We start from the raw sequence: 12,916 nt of genomic DNA on the forward strand, positions 1-12,916 counted from the left end.
CTTCTCTTACCCTTACCAGTGGTTAATCACTACTAATTAACACAGGTGAAACCTAAGGATCACTCTAAGGGTACTTTATTGTGGAGCACACAACTAAAGAGAATTTAGTCCACATGCATCTATTCACATCCATTAATAGAAAGTTATTCATTTGAACAGAATTACAACTTTGTCCTGTACCAATTGACATAATACAAGCAAACTAACATTTGCCTGTCCAGGTGACAAAAATTTGGTATAGGACAACACATAAGCATCTACTAAACAAGCACATATCAAAAAGAAGTGATCTGGCTTTTTAAGAATTCCTTCTCTACTTCTTGCATTCCCAAAAAGCTAGCAATTATAACTCCCCTAACACATATGTTTTGAAACACTGGCTACAATTAGGCGATAGCAGATTTTTTTCTGATTCAATACATTTGAACCTTAGCTCTACTTCAAAGTTTAGACTCTTACCATTATTGGCCAAGTACCTAGAGAAGTATGTCTTCTGTTAAAACACGCCACTCACTAAGCAAAATGTTTTAATGTATTTCTTTTCTTTGTCTGAACAAAACATTTCGTACCAATTACTGAGATCAGACTGATGAAATCAGCTTACCACTACTGATGAACAATTCTGCAAGCTGCTCCTTGGAGAAACCAGCATCCACTTCCACTTTAATGATATCACACGTAGATCCTGCAGCCACTTGTTTTTGCTGTGTTGAAAATGTATGGATTTGGTGAAATGGTGAATACTCCAATTGACAAACTGACTAACCTTGTGTGTTTGTGTTAATACCTTCATGCAGGCTGCTATCTGATACGCTATATAGTCTTGCAAACTCCCTTCTGGACCATGGAAGATGACATTATGGTATTGTTCAACCTATAGATAAACAATACATTATTCTTGGAAGTTCACAGACTCAGAATTCTTTGAGTCAGATTTAAAATAGACAATGTTTGTATGACATATTTGAAATATTTTTCACAGCTGTTCTTCTAAACAACAAAATTCTATCCAAGTACACAGCTGAATTTATGCAGATTTTAGACTTGATAATTAATGTTAACATGCATGACCCAATTATCCCTACATTTTCAGATACTAAATAACTTCTGAGAGCTATGAAATCTACCCATCTATCAACATCAGATGTATACATATATGTATTATACTTATGTATATATACACATGTATATATATGTATTATACCTAGGTCACTCTGAAAGTAAGGTCTTTTCTTCATAAGTGCCTCCATGTTAGAAGTCGCTTTGTCAGACTGCCCCTCTGCTGCCATCTACCACACAGCAACAGAATTTAATGAAATACTGGTGGAAAGGTTCAACTTCTACTGTCATACTGCCAGCATCCACCTCTGATGTTGTGGGCCAACATTATAAAATAGGAGGCATTCCCTTCATAGCAGCTCTCAAGTAGATATAAATATATAGATAAAGCTGTTCATAAAATCCAGGTCTCAATTGCTTACTTACTGCTTATGTACTTTTTCCTAGAAAGCTGTAATTATGTAACTTTGTAAGGAAATAAGACATAGAAGAGCTTTTAATATACTTTCTCGAGCAGCTCAGTTTATCAGATGGCAGCTATTTGAAGAATGAAGTGAATATCCTCATGTAACTACAATTATTGGGAGGTTTAAGGGGAATTTTATCTTAACATAACAACTTTTGTCCTACTTCATTTTTCTAGAAATCTTTGCATTCTTTCCTAGAGTAGAAGATCACATTTTTTTTAGTCGCTCTGTTAACATTTTCACGTATGAACAATGTGGAGTGAAGCTGCACTGGTACTCACCAAGCGGAGGTAGTTCTGAAGAGTCTGAAGATGGATCATAGATGCATAAGTCACACTATTTAGGCAGCCTTCTTGAGGTCCTTTAAAAGAAAGAGATAAGCAAATACTTTAATAAATCTCTCATGCTAAGAAGTATGTATAAGGGCTACACATGCTTTTTATACAGTATCAACAATAACTTACTAAAATTATAGGATACATAAATTAAAATTGTGAAGAAATTAAAAGCATTTACCTATCAACATAGACTCATAGTTATTCATGACATAAGTAAAACAGATACTACTATACATGCAGAAAAGGTAGTAGGGCTTTTATGTGCCACTGCATTTTCTAAATGTAAGTCCTTTCAAACCTAGTTAAAGAATTAACAAAATATGATATTTCTAATTTCTAAATGATACTGAAGAAGAAATCCAGTGGTGATTCTGAAATTAAATACTTCATTGAGTGTTTTAACAGTCAAAACTGAAAATTATGAATTGAAACTTACCAAACAAAAACACTGTGATATGTTCAGCTCTGTTCTTCTTCAAAAAGTCCCATGGTGGTTGGGAAAAAATCTGACCTGTTGACCATGAAATGTTTCCTGTTAAAAAGAAAAAATAAAATGAGAGATTCCCTTAATATGTAAAACATCCCATGCTCAAGCATATGGCACTGCCTGCAGAGACTGTGTACACTGACCAATTTGACAAACAAATCAGTGTCATGTGCACAATAATACCACTGTTTGATAGAGGACTGATGATACTGATGTTGTCATCCAACTAATAGATGAGTGAATAGCTAGACTGCCTTTACATCTTTACATGTGATACACTACCTTTCCCTTTCCAGTAAAACAATGTAACTTGACCAGTCTAGTATGAACAGGGTTTTTTCTGGGGGAGGAGCACTTAAGATGATGCATACAAAGTTTCAGTGGCCTATGCAGCTGTTACTACTACCACATTCTGGACAATTTTCTTACTATTTTGATCCTTTAAAAATATTTTTATATTTTACTTTGTTAAGTGAAACTACATAAAACAGGGAATGTTCTGTTACACCTATTCTGATGATTTACAGTCTAGATTTATTATGCAGTTTGGTTGCACTGAACAGACAATAGTATGGGCTTTTGTTTAACTAATTTTGTTTCACAAGTAATAGAAATACTTCTTTTGGATTTCTAAATTGAGTAAAAAGTTAATTGACTTCCGACACCATGTTCCCCCAGATGACACTAAATACACAGTTAGAATCATAGAATCATAGAATCACAAGGTTGGAAACGACCTATAAGATCATCCAGTCCAACCGTCTCCTCATCACCACTGCCACCACAAGCACTAAACCATATCACGCAGCACGTCATCCAGGTGCCTCTTGAACACTGCCAGGGATGGCGACTCCACCACCTCCCTGGGCAGCCATTCCAGTGCCTGACCACTCTCTGAGAGAAGAAGTTCTTCCTTATGTCCAACCTAAACCTCCTCTGATACAACTTGTGGCCATTGCCCCGTGTCCTGCTCGTTGCCTGGGAGAAGAGGCCAAATCCCTCTTCACCACAACCTCCCTTCAGGAGGTTGTACAGTGCAATGAGGTCTCCCCTGAGCCTCCTCTTCTCCAGACTGAGTTAAAACTAATGAATACTTTCATGTCAGCATGTTTAAAGTTTCATAGTCAGAACTGGCTTTTCTTAGTCTAACATCTGAAAGATCAAGAAATGTAAGATTTTTTTTTAACTTGCTCTACTCCTTTAGAGTAATACTTGAACAGCATAAACAATGTTTTATTAACCGAATCTGTAGTCATTACAGCACTGTTTAAGTTCAGCAATTGTCAAAAGTAGCCTTAAGTATATTTTACACCATGGGATGAAATAAGATTTCACAATTTCAAGAAAACATTTCAGTTTTGCTTTTATTTAATACACCAGTATTCATACCTAGTTTGACAGATAATATACTGCTTGCACTGAGCCCAATGTTGGATTCTGCAGCACCATTAAATGACAGCTCTTCTAGGCTCCTCCACCCATCAGAAGCAATTGCTTGGAAATGATTTGTCACTGCCTGATTCACTGCTTTTGAAAAATCATCCCATGTTGTTTGTTTGCGGATGTTTAAAGCACATATTGTATTTTCTGTATCAAATTCCTCTGTACCACAGTGGGCTGGTTCAATGCCACTGACTGAAATCCTTACAGGCACATTAAGAGCATCTGTTGAAAAAAGAAAAACAAAAATGAGAAAAACTGTACAACTCAATAAAAATTATACTATTATACTTTGAAGATGAATAACATCTAATATTTAAAAGGAAAGCCACAGTGTGACTCCTGTTACAGAAGAGCAAATGTAAGCAGAGCACAGGTCACCACAAAACCAAAGCAGTGATGAAAAACAAATATCAAGGTATCTATTACAAAAAAAATCATTATTATTATGATCACTTAAATCATAGGAGGAAAGACAAAACTTACTTACTCTTGTATTTCCTCTTTATAGACTAACTTCTTATAAATTAAGACAGATGGTAGGTTGCTTCTCAATGTTTCACTTTATTGTGGTTGTGTATGGTTTTATTATCAATGTAAAAGGAATTTTTTGGCTAAATTGCATGAGTGGAAAGCACGGTTAGCCAAGCCAAATGCCTTTAAGTAAAAGCTAGGATAGGAAATCCACTTAGAATTGTGTATTTGGTTTGCTAGTGAATAAACTGAGAAAGCATTAAAAGAAAAAAAGTAGAAAATTTACATACACATACTAGAAAAATACAGCAAAGTAATTTCATAGAATCATAGAATGGCCTGAGTAGAAAAGGACCTCAAAGCTCATCTAATTTCAGTCCCCTGCAATGTGCAGGCTTGCCAACCACCAGACCAGGCTTCCCAGAGCCACATCCAGCCTGGCCTCGAATGCCTCCAGGGATGGGGCATTGCAATTTAAATTATTTTAAACCTTACTCTTTGAAGACTAGAATAAAATTCAACAGAAGACTGTATGGATCAGTCAGATGACTAAAAGTGAAAATGAAACTATTTTCAAACTCTACTGCACAAACAATACCTTTTAGAAATTATTCCTTAAAGTGAAAATAAGTGCAGTTAAAAGAAAAACAGCATAGTCCAAGGGTTCTAAGCTGACAGAAGCAATTGGATTTGTGATATGCTCGACCAGACACACAGGATTTTAGGACTGACAAAAATTATACAAGTATCAGCTTAGTAGGCTGCAGATTCAGCTACTGAAAACTGGCTTCAGTCTGACAAAGAAGTAGACCACAAAGGAGAAGTTTCTATTAGAAAGTGAATTGTGTAAAATTGTAGGATATTGCAACAGTGGAAGACAAAAAAAATCAGAAACAGCTCACAAAGCTGCTCTAATTTCCTGAGAATCAATGAACTTGACTAATCACAGTCCTACACTGCACAACATGAACACAAAGGAAAGTGTATGAAATACAAATCTACCAAGGCAGTACTTCTGACTACAGACAAACAGAAAAAAAGAATTGGTGAGTGGATGGACTAAGCTGTAAATCAAGAAATACCCAGGCCAGCACACTTCACTGGTTTTTAAGAAAACTTAAAAGAGAAGGAAGAGGACAGGTTCCAGAAAAAAAAAAAAAAAAGTCTTCTGAGAGAAGCTATTCATGCTGGTACAGATAAATTGTTTGATGTTTTCTCTAAGACTTCCTTTGAATATTAAGCAAAAAATCCCCATAACTATAAACAAGTGACAAATAAAATAGTGCTTTCAAAGACTAGATGACTGTGTTAGCCTAAGGAAATATGACAGCTATCCATCACTCAATGGTTTTTCTACAAGAATTAGAAGAAAAGATGAGAATGAAAATCAAGGAAAAAAATAGCTTTGGAAAAATTAGTTACTAGCATTAAATTGAGAAATGTTACAAGTATATTGATGTTTGCATGTGTACAGTGTACCAGTGTTTCATGTGGTTTAAAATTAGAAAGACATAAATCATTGAATACTCTCCAACAAAATTTTACCACAAACTTTCACAAAATTTGGAGAACACTGACCTGCTAAGTTAAAAAAAAAAAAAAAATTATGGTGACAAAAAATGGATGGCTTCCCTTTTAATGTTTCCACCTCTTTGAGCCACAAGTTCTTTAGCAAAAGACATTTTTGCATATCGCTGATAGCAATTACTTACTTAAGTTTTCTAGGAGATGTTTACAATCATCAGTAGCAACATCATGTAAAGTTCGATTACATTTATCTTTTTTTTCAGCCTCTAGTCCACCATGGCTACAAAGGATTTCTAGACAGTTCTGCAAAGGTAAGAGCTGTATTATTTTCTTGTCCATTTGCTATATCAAATCGTTCTATCAATATGCAGTTAAGATACCTAATTGAAATTCTTACACATGCATTTCCAAAGACCAGCTACAGAATTTCTACACGTGTCCAAATGAAGTCCCTCACTACATTGAAAAGCAGGTGTGCTGTATGGTAGTCTTGAAAGTTTCAAACCAAGATTTTGAAAAAGCAGAACATACACAGCCAGGCACCGTCAGCCTTCAGACACCAAGTGCTGACCCACTGAAGTGATCAATTCGTAACATCTGGCCACAAGTTTATACATTCACGTAAGGAAACAGAAGTCCTGCAACATGTTGCAACGTGATACAACAGTGGCCATTTCAATATATTTTGTTTTGAAGGTCTGGGCTTTCAAAGGCAATTCTGAAGTGTAATACAGACTAAATAAAAAAACTTTTCAGATGTCAATCCAGTTTGCATTTCAGTAAGGATGCGATTCCTCATGCCTCACATCTTAACTGACAGACAGCAAAAGAAAAAACAATTGTTTTAAAGTCACCTTGCAGACCTCCCTTCTGGCAGCTAAAATTCAAAGACTTAAAAATATACGTAATGTGATTAACAAAAGCAAAGATTCATTACACTCAATTAGAAACAAGGCACTAGTGGATGAATTTGGATTGGTGCAATCATACTGTAAAAAGAAAAAAATCAATTACACAAGTCTTTCAGAACTAGAAGAAAAAAGCCCCCAACTATATCTTAAATGTTGTTTGACCTGTGGACAGAAGACTGATTAAGTTCTGATTTCTAATGGTCACCCATTCGACATCAGTATGGGTAGCCTGCATGAAAGCACTGCCATCCTCAGACGTGTCTTTCAAGGACAGCTATCCGTATCAAAAAAATGCACCACTGCAAATTATCACAATACTGTGCTGTTAACTTCTGGATTTAATCACAGTACAGAAACCAAATCTTGGAAGTACGTAGAAGCAGCTAGCAAAAGTTCCAGTTCAGACCAGGGAATTGTTTCAAGATTGGCTGCTGTTACCTATTTTACAGCTGCCGTAACAGAAACACTTCTGCCAGTACATACAATACTCCTGACACATTCCATAAACATAATAGTCATTTAAGCTATAGCTCCCCATGAGACAGAATTTTACTGCATAGTGGTTCCAGCACTTGTCAGAATGTTTCAAAAATCAATTAGCCAACTAAATGTGCCATGAAAAATTAATCAGAAAAAAAAGCAGCATATTTTCTCATCAGGTTGGTTAGTTAACCATCTCTCAAATAGATGGAATGAATGGAAGACAGCAGAAAGAGTGAACGGTGACAATGAAAGAAGGGAGAAAGGAAGGGAAAAAATAAGTGGGATAGAACAAAATATGAGGTTCGTTTCCTCAGTACAATAAGAAGCTTTCTTGGCTCTGTTGCCTGTGATTCAGTAGCTAAAATGCTCTAACATAGTTCACTTGTAAATTATTTATGCCTATCAATCTTGAAAACCTGTGCAGTACCAGCACTATTACATGCAGTTATCATGTAGAGTTATGAACGACATGGTACTGGCAGTGGAGGTAAAGGATTAGAGAATGGAGCTAAAGAGTTAACAGTACTAAAAATGGTTATTAAGCAACTTCTATATTCTTAATATCCCAAACATATTTACTGAGTAAAAAACGCATTTAATACAATAAACATATCTTTAAACCTGTGGCTATTACAAGTTTATCACAGCAAATCTGTCACATCTAATGACAGAAAAAGCACATCTAATGACAGAATTGAATTAGCCTTGCAACCACAGAATACTTTCTGAAGTCTTGGACTGTATTATTCTAAAACTCATTCTTCTGTGTTCAGCATTCATTCTTCATTTTCTCCTTGGATAAAAATTTAACAGTGAGATCTGACTGACAGCTTCTAAACAAATAAATACATCTTGTCAATGGTCAAGTAAAACACTCCATCTCCAGAAATGTTCCTACATGCAATCAGATCTGTCAGGTTTGTCCCCACCTTATCAGATTTTCCCTGCCCCTGTGATTAATATTCCTTTTCCTGCTGGGAAATTGTTCATAGTTTCCAGTTACATTTAAAGACAATTTAACTATGTCCATCTAACATCCATATTAAATACACATCACCCAATCAACAGGCATTTAGGTAGAGATTCACATCACCTTAGCTTTGAAAATCTCAGCTAATTCTATTCTCTATTTTTGTTATTTCCCAAGAAGTGTGCATTTGAAAATAATTATTCATCACATTTAAGCTGGATATGTAGCTTCTGCAGTTAATGATGCAAAGGAAGTATCTTTCTGTCTCTATTAAGTCAAGTGTATCAGCAAATTAAATAAGAAAATTAGACTTGCCACCCAAGTTTTAGTTTGTCACAGTGAAAAAAGAGGATTTATCTCACATAAACTCTAGCAGGTTACTGTAACTTGTGCACATGGACTGACCTTAAAGCCTTTTGATGCTGCTATGTGGGCAGCAGTCCAACCCTCTTTGTCAGCATGGTTGATGAGATCTGCAGAAATAACAGGTTTTCTTCTAGTGTTACAGCCATCTTCTCTGCTCTCCAAATCAAAGTAGTTTGAATTAGGCTCTGTATCAGCCAAAGAGTTCCCATTGTTTGGCTCTCCATAGTACATAAGGAGCTTGAGACTGTCAACATTACCAGAATCCACTGCTGCATGAATGGGTGACCAGCCATCCTAAAGAAACAAAAGCAAAAAGCACACTTCCACCAAGCACAGAAAAACGTCTTCAGAACTCATATCAACAATGAGTCTGAATGACTCTGAAACTCTGTTTGAAAATTAAACTGAAAGAGTAACATATTTATCCTTCAGGAAACTGAATTACTCGTATATATAAATATACATGTATATATGTATGAAAAGAAAGAAGGAAATGTAGCACACTAATTTTACAGTTTTTTCCATGGACAGGATAACAGAGACTTCAAAACTCTTAGAAGAGTCTAAGTGATGCTGGACTGTGTGTGGTGTTAAGAGACTGCATCCTTATCTTGTGCCAATGTAACGGGACAAATGATCAATAATCTGTATCACGTTGCATTAACCAATTTATCAGATATTTTCACGTAGCATAACTTTCTCCCGAGTAAAAAATACTTACTTTCCAAAACCAGCATAAATGAATAAAAAAAATTCAGTGTAAAAAGAGCAAAATTTACTGTGAATTATTGTTTCTGGACAGCCTAAACCACACATTTATTGTCACACTTACTTAAAAATCTTCAGAAAAATTTCAAGAAAGTAGCAGAAGAGAGCAGTACCTAGATGTTAACTTTGAAACAATTATCCTCCCTTTCTCCATTTCCTTATGCCATATTCTTTCATTTACAATACATTAGGCTTTATAATATTGGCTAGCAAATTTTGGTGGGCTTCCTTCAAAGGCAAGAATAATTAACCGTAACATAAAAAATGGAAGAAAATTCTAACTCTGCACCATAAAAATAGTTCATACTACAAAGCAGAAGAGTTCTGTTTTGTATATCTGGTGCTGCAGCAAACTGAAGCTGCAACAGGCTGAAGCTGACATAACTAAAATCATAAGGAACTTGTGTACTTTAGGAGATTTTATAGAAAATATACAGCTTAAAAAAAAGAAAGTATGATGCAAAACCATGATACTAATTTCAAATTACATTATATTTTTAAGATTTAAAGAAAACTTTGAATAAATAACGTAATTTTTTTCTAGGTTTGCAATTATTGTACAGTGTAATCTAACTTTACAAACTATTTTGACTTACACTGGTTTTTACTGTTCGATCCGCTCCTCTTTCCAACAAGAGCTTAATACAATCATTATTTCCATATTTGCAGGCCAGGTACAAAGGTGTCTGTCCTCTTTCAGCAGCATGGTTAATATCAGCCTGATACATAATTAATAATTCTGCACACCTACAGCAAACAATAAGGTAGTAAAATTATCCTGTATTTGACATTCAAAATCATTAGAACTTAGAATACCTAAATATGTAATTTGAAGAGGGCAAAATACCAACTGTATAGATGGAGATCAGCCCATGATTTTACCAATCACATACACATACATACGTAGGCATATGGGATACTTTTATATCAGGTACAGTAATGAACTGGACTACTTTAAACCCATAAATATTAAACTACTGTGCATATAATTTTAAAATGTCAATTTAAAACATTTCATTTCAAAGGGCCAATAAAAACTTTTTGACAGATGACCAATAAAGCAGCATTTCTTTCCTGACTACTGATTTTTAAAATAGTTTTAAAAAGAAAACAAACAAACAGGCACCCAGAAACTCCAATTTCTCTCGTCAAGCTCCTGGTAGCTGTGTTTTTTGGTAGGACCAGCTTTAGATACCACCAGAAGAGAAGTAAACTAGAAGGGACAGCAAATGGAAACTACCCCAGAAAGATGTCTTAGGTTGTGTTGGTAGCAGCTACTGCAATAGAACAGAAGACTAGGTTGAGGGGTCAAGAGAACTTAATTCTCATCAGGGGCTTGCACGGGATCCAAGATCCTGCATTTCCTCATATAAGCCCAGTTTTCTTCCCAATAGGGTTAGCCCTCTTTCCCTACCTCTTCTCAGCATCTCTGAAGACTTCAGAAAAAAATTAATTTTAGTCTATTCTCTCTGCAGTTCAAAAAGAGTTTTAATATAAAATAACACCCATATAATCACTTATGACAACTTTCTTTTCTGGATAAAAGTGCTCTGGAAGAGGTTATCTAGCAGTTGCTTCCAACTTCCAGTTCTGTTTCCTACAATTCTATGACACACAGTAAAACTGAAAAAAATAAAATAAAATAAAAAATCACTGCGTCAACTTTCAGCTCCTCCACTTAAGAGGAAAGCAAATCATCTGGACAAACTGTTGTAAACTATTTCCCAGTATAAAGAAATGACAGAATTTTCCAATCATGCTGTGATAGAACACCCATCTTTCTGAAACAAGGGCTTCAAAAAATTATGGTAAATACATTTTGAAAAACTTCTTAGAAGTTTGACTCACACATAACTTCCTGTTTAAACTTACTGAGATGAAGAAAACTTAAACCTTAAAAAAAAACAACAACCAAATCTGTTTTGACTGTTCAAAGTATTTGATTCTATCACTCATACAAACACTTAGGTAAATGTTCTTTCTTGTCTCTGTATATGACAAATTACAGTTCTCTATGCTTAAAAAAATTATTTTCTCCTCCTATGGTGAATTCCTGTATTGTAGCTGACAACATGAAGAAAATTAAGAAATTTGAAGGCATGACTCCTGTGCAAACTAGTATCATATTTTGGTTACTAAGACTGCACACATTCAGCAACCTTAAGAGCTGCAATTGGAAACAACAAAGAAAAAGGAAAGTATCAAAACCAGAAACGCATGTGAATATGTGAATATGAATTTGAGCAGTTGCTTTCAATAAATGGTACTTAAATACTTGTGTGTTCTTAGCTGTAAACACATTTTAATGACAATCTATATAACATAATGTAAAGTGCATATAAATTAGAGTAAGAGCTGATGGGAAAAATGTTAAGGCTTACTTGACATGTCCCTGAGCAACTGCTGAACACAAGGGTGTAAAGCCATTTTTATCAGCAGCATCAACTTGTGCTTCTGCAGTCAGCAGCAAACTCACGCAATCTATAAATTGAGAATAAACACAAACTGATGCAATAAAAACAAGTGGTTAGAACTACCAGAAGATAAGACCTGCTTGAGCAGCATTATCTTGGAGCAACAGACATCAGTCTTTTTTAACCATACACCACATTTTAATGAACCAAAGTAGAAGCTCTGGAAGAATTTGCAGAAGGGAGCTGAAAATGCACCACTCTACTGCAAAATGGTTCAACCCAGATCCCAGTAATGGATTATCCCATTAACTGCCACTAATGGCAACTCCATAACGTTAGCTCATTTCCGTACTGCTGAAGCTGGAAATTTGAATTACCCAGCAGTCACACTGACACCTCCAAAATGACAGCTGAATTGGAAACATTCACAAGCTACATGGAACTCAAACAGCAGGCCGACCAGCCTTGTTTTAGGACACTTTGACACAGAACTGCAATGACTAATAAGGTCAGCTTACAAAAGCAAGCAAACAAACAAACAAAACAACAACAAAAAAACAACAACAAATCCCAAATCTTTCTGACTCAAATTTTTCCAAAGTTACATGCTAAATATAATAGGTAAGGCTAATTAAGAGAATTAATTACACAGCAATTGGACTGCTGTTCATCTATATACTGAACTTTAATGTAATGCAATTAAGTTTGAAGAAAACATTAAATCTGCTCTAAAATCTTCAAATTCATTCTACAGAAAAATAAGTCTTTAGCTAAAACTTCTACTTTGAAAATACACTCAGCTTGAACAACAGTTCTCACTCTTGACCCAATTTCTAAGCAAGCTTAATTCTTTCTCATACAGAATTGAGGAAGAACCTGGAGATGAGCTTTGATAGTGAAGTTTATCTCTAGATACCAGAAACATATTTTTAAAATTGCTTAGAAATCTGACTCATCTAAAATGTTTCTGAACATACTCAACTCCTGTTGCAACTCTTTCAAATATTTAACATGGATGTTGTGGAGCTGATTAAACAAACAATTTAAGAAGTAAGATTCTAAAACACTGCAAGTCATTATACTGCAAATTAAGATTCTTAAATATGTGACCTGATTTGAAATGGCTCCTTTTTTTTTTTTTTTTTTTTTTTTTTAAGGTGTTTTGTGAGGACAAGTTACTAGAACTTAATATGTTAACTTAGTTGCTCTTCC

General features: G+C 35.1%; 1 protein-coding gene across 6 annotated transcripts in view; it reads right to left on the reverse strand.

Annotated features, from left to right (window-relative positions):
- CTTNBP2 (cortactin binding protein 2) overlaps positions 1 to 12,916 on the reverse strand; it is a 123,999-nt gene that overhangs the window by 14,548 nt on the left and 96,535 nt on the right. For all 6 annotated transcript variants that reach the window (XM_052667910.1, XM_052667913.1, XM_052667911.1 and 3 more), the window contains 9 exons: positions 11,672 to 11,771; positions 9,887 to 10,037; positions 8,562 to 8,816; positions 5,978 to 6,095; positions 3,741 to 4,016; positions 2,301 to 2,396; positions 1,808 to 1,887; positions 788 to 874; positions 605 to 704 (listed from right to left, as the gene is read on the reverse strand). In XM_052667910.1, the coding sequence (XP_052523870.1) occupies positions 605 to 704; positions 788 to 874; positions 1,808 to 1,887; positions 2,301 to 2,396; positions 3,741 to 4,016; positions 5,978 to 6,095; positions 8,562 to 8,816; positions 9,887 to 10,037; positions 11,672 to 11,771 (1,263 nt within the window). The remainder of the gene's footprint in view (positions 1 to 604; positions 705 to 787; positions 875 to 1,807; positions 1,888 to 2,300; positions 2,397 to 3,740; positions 4,017 to 5,977; positions 6,096 to 8,561; positions 8,817 to 9,886; positions 10,038 to 11,671; positions 11,772 to 12,916) is intronic.

Source organism: Tympanuchus pallidicinctus, unplaced genomic scaffold, assembly GCF_026119805.1.
Source record: "Tympanuchus pallidicinctus isolate F22 unplaced genomic scaffold, pur_lepc_1.0 scaffold8, whole genome shotgun sequence".
NCBI lineage: Eukaryota > Metazoa > Chordata > Aves > Galliformes > Phasianidae > Tympanuchus > Tympanuchus pallidicinctus.